The 3,276-nt window shown below is 35.0% G+C and overlaps 1 protein-coding gene across 1 annotated transcript; it reads right to left on the reverse strand.

Moving 5' to 3' along the window:
- Nucleotides 1-633: 633 nt before the first annotated feature.
- Nucleotides 634-1,140, reverse strand: LOC109214357 (F-box/LRR-repeat protein 25-like). Its single transcript, XM_019378264.1, has one exon. It carries the CDS (start codon nt 1,138-1,140, stop codon nt 634-636), a length of 507 nt encoding a protein of 168 aa, XP_019233809.1.
- Nucleotides 1,141-3,276: the final 2,136 nt, after the last annotated feature.

A 3,276-nucleotide genomic window follows, 5' to 3' on the forward strand; every position in this document is an offset into this window, starting at 1 on the left:
AACATTTGGAGAAAAACACTCCTCGATGGACAAGCACTATAATAAAATGCTGCAAACTTGATCTAGGATAAGTAAAACTAAACACGAATGGCAGTTGCAGACACGGACAATGTGGACCAGGTCGCATAGTGGGGAACTCTATTGGTGATATTATTTAGGGCATATGCAGTCCCACTAGGCCATGGAATAAACAAAATGGCTGAAGCGTTTGCACTTTCCTGTGAGCTTAAATGGCATCTTGAACGTTATATTAGAAACATTTGGGAGGAAGCCGACTCTTTACTTATTATGAATGCTGCCACGGGAGTTGCAAAACCTTCACTATATTATTGACTAGATTAGAAAATTGAATCAAGGTGAGACACCTGGTTGCGGAGAAGCTTATGTTGTAGCTGATTTTTCAGCTGGATACAGTCACTTGCTGGACAAAAAGAAGGAAATTTTCAGCTTTAAGTCACTATCAAGAGAAGCTCGAAGGCACTTAAGGGTTGACAACTGGCAGCTCCATTCTGCTTAAGATTCCTACAGAAAGCCCAACACTTACCTCCAATAATGCAACAAAATGTATTTCCTGGTTAAGCCCTTTTGTGGCCTCAAACGATACTTGAGAACACACTTTCCACTTTCCTTTTTTTAGGTTCTTATGGAATCAATGTACAAGGAAGCAAGTCTCCACAGTTCAGAGGCAATTATCTGCTGTAAGCGTATCCCTTCGCAGAACCCCGAAATTTGCAAATGATGAAAACATGGGGCTAATATTTCTAGCATCCCATATCTGTAGTATTCAATGGTCAGTTTTCTCAGCTTCACAGAGCTGATTTCCAAATGATTAATGCCCCAAACATTATTTAGTTCCAAGCACTCCAAGTTAGGGCAACCAGATAATACTTTTCGCGCTACACCCTCCTTCAATTTCTGGTTCCTAATTGAAAGCAAAACGAGATTACTCCAGTTCACACTACCAGAAGGTTTCAGTTTGCAGCCGCTTAAAACCAAATTCCTCAGTGATGTACTCGTATATGCAAACTGAGGTAACTCATAGAAAAATTTACCTTTAAAATCAATAAGTGAAAAATCTTCAACTTTAGCAACTTTAATTGCAAAATGTACCCATAAATCAGCATCTTTAGCATAACTCATGTTTTTATTATAGAGAGAGGCCCTGCATTTTCGAATTTTCTCGAAAGATCTCCAATAATGAAGCTCTCTGTTGACTTCATCGAAATGGTTCAAATGGAGTGATATTGGGACGGACTTCCAAAGAAACCTCCATCGTTTAGATAATACGCTGCTTCTCACAATTACTTTATTGTCACGCTCCGGCAACATAGAGAGGATGTGAGGCGTCGGGCAAATCACTCAGTCTGTCTCCTTCTCCACTCGCCATGATTTTTCAGTTGCAGTCTATCTGGTAAAGTAAATTTAAATTTAAAATATTTTTATAAGCGAAGTTCTCATCGTTTCTCTCAAAACATGAAGAATTTAAGAAGATGGTAATAAATAACATATGCGTGTTTGGGTCTCTTCAGTTTCCTATCATTATTATGCTCTTCAAAACCGATGAAGTCTTAACAAAATTTAAAATTGTGGGTAAATGAAGAGACTGTTGCTATAATATTCATGTTCTTTAATTGTTTTGTAAAGTTATGATTTTTTTTTTTCATTTATACTTTGATTTTCAAGTATTACTCTTGTAATTTTTGTTTCTTGCCTTTTTCTATTTTTTTTAATCCGGATCTATTAAATAAACTTGCAAATTGTTCTTGGTAATTTAATTAATTAATCTTTTACAGTGTGAATAATACATCTTTATTTTTGGTTTCTATTATTATTTTGAGAATCTAAACATAATACTTGAAGTGATAATTAAGTTGTAAAAGTCGCTTCTAATATCCAGGAAATCCAAAGGTGTAAGCTCTTGGTGCTCAAAGTATTCCGCGTTCACATAAGACGACCAGAAAGGACGGCACCTCAGTAGGTGTGATGTAGACGGTCTACCCTGATACAAGTATCAATGGTTGGTTCCACTAGAAGCAGACCCAGAATTTGAAGGTCGTGGCTACACTTTCAGATTCAACTATAATTTGCTTGGTATATAAGGGTGTCCAGTACCAATATATCACTATTTTCTAAAGACATATACATGTATTTTGCCGAACTTTACGGGTGCCAATGACCCGTTTCGATATAGCATAGGTCCGCCACTGGATTGCTCGACTCGAACCCGTGACCTACAAGTGACATAGAGATAACTTTATTATTGTTCCAAGGCTCCCTCCAAAAGTGTAAGCTCACGCTCTCAAATTAGTTAAGGATCTTGTTTTCAACCTTTTTTGTTTTCGAGATAGTTTTGCGTATATTGTGTGTGCAACTAAAATTTGTTAGTTTATACTCCTCCATCACATTTTATGTGTAAATAAGCAAGTTTTAAATCGTGTCTTAAGGTAAAGAAGTGTATAATGTATAAACATGTTATTGAATCTTGTGATCTTAAATATATTATGTAGAATATTAAAACTAAGGAGTTACTAAATATAAAAAGGTGACATTCTTATTGAAACAAACTAAAAAAGAAAGTAAGTAAAGTAGAAGAAATATATAAATTTGTAATAGCTGATATCTAATATAGGTGCAACGCAGGTGTCCGAATACTAATGTATACTTTTTCTTTAATTCTTCTTTATTTCTTGTAGAATTTTATTATTTTGTCTTAGGAACATTTACAAACTTTGCCGTTTATCAGTCTTAGGTAACTCTTGTTCAATTAAAAAGGAACCATATTAAAGAAATGGAAGAAGAAAAGACCTTTGTTTCCAAGACTTTCCATTTTTCAAGAACGATTCCTTTTCAAGAAGTTTCATCTTCGGTGTTTCTTGGTAAATAAAGGAAAAAGGTGGTCTCTCAAACTATATTGGGATATCGAGACAGTCAAGTGGAATTAATTGGTCACAATTTAATATAGTAATTTAACATTACATAAAGACTTTACAACTCAAAACAAATACTTTTAAACATGCTTTATGGAATACAAACAAGACAGTTTAAGCAAATAGGCAAGTAAATCAACTAAACATGCTTCTCTAAACTAACACAGGTTAAACTTGCAATTAGAATAAACAAATAAGCGAGAACTCAATTTAAATACTTCAAGTAAAAACGGATTTTCAATAATTAGCTCAAGTACGCGCTCGTCACCTCACGTACGAGGCATTCAAATATCAAATATTATGTCCTAAGGGGAAAGGTCCCCCACACAAGGTTAGACAAGCCACTTAC

Source organism: Nicotiana attenuata, unplaced genomic scaffold (assembly GCF_001879085.1).
Source record: "Nicotiana attenuata strain UT unplaced genomic scaffold, NIATTr2, whole genome shotgun sequence".
NCBI classification, from domain to species: Eukaryota; Viridiplantae; Streptophyta; class Magnoliopsida; order Solanales; family Solanaceae; genus Nicotiana; species Nicotiana attenuata.

What these genes read in the sequence shown, in the direction of transcription:
- LOC109214357 (XM_019378264.1), bottom strand. Translation starts at nt 1,140, where the DNA reads ATGAGTTATGCTAAAGATGCTGATTTATGGGTACATTTTGCAATTAAA.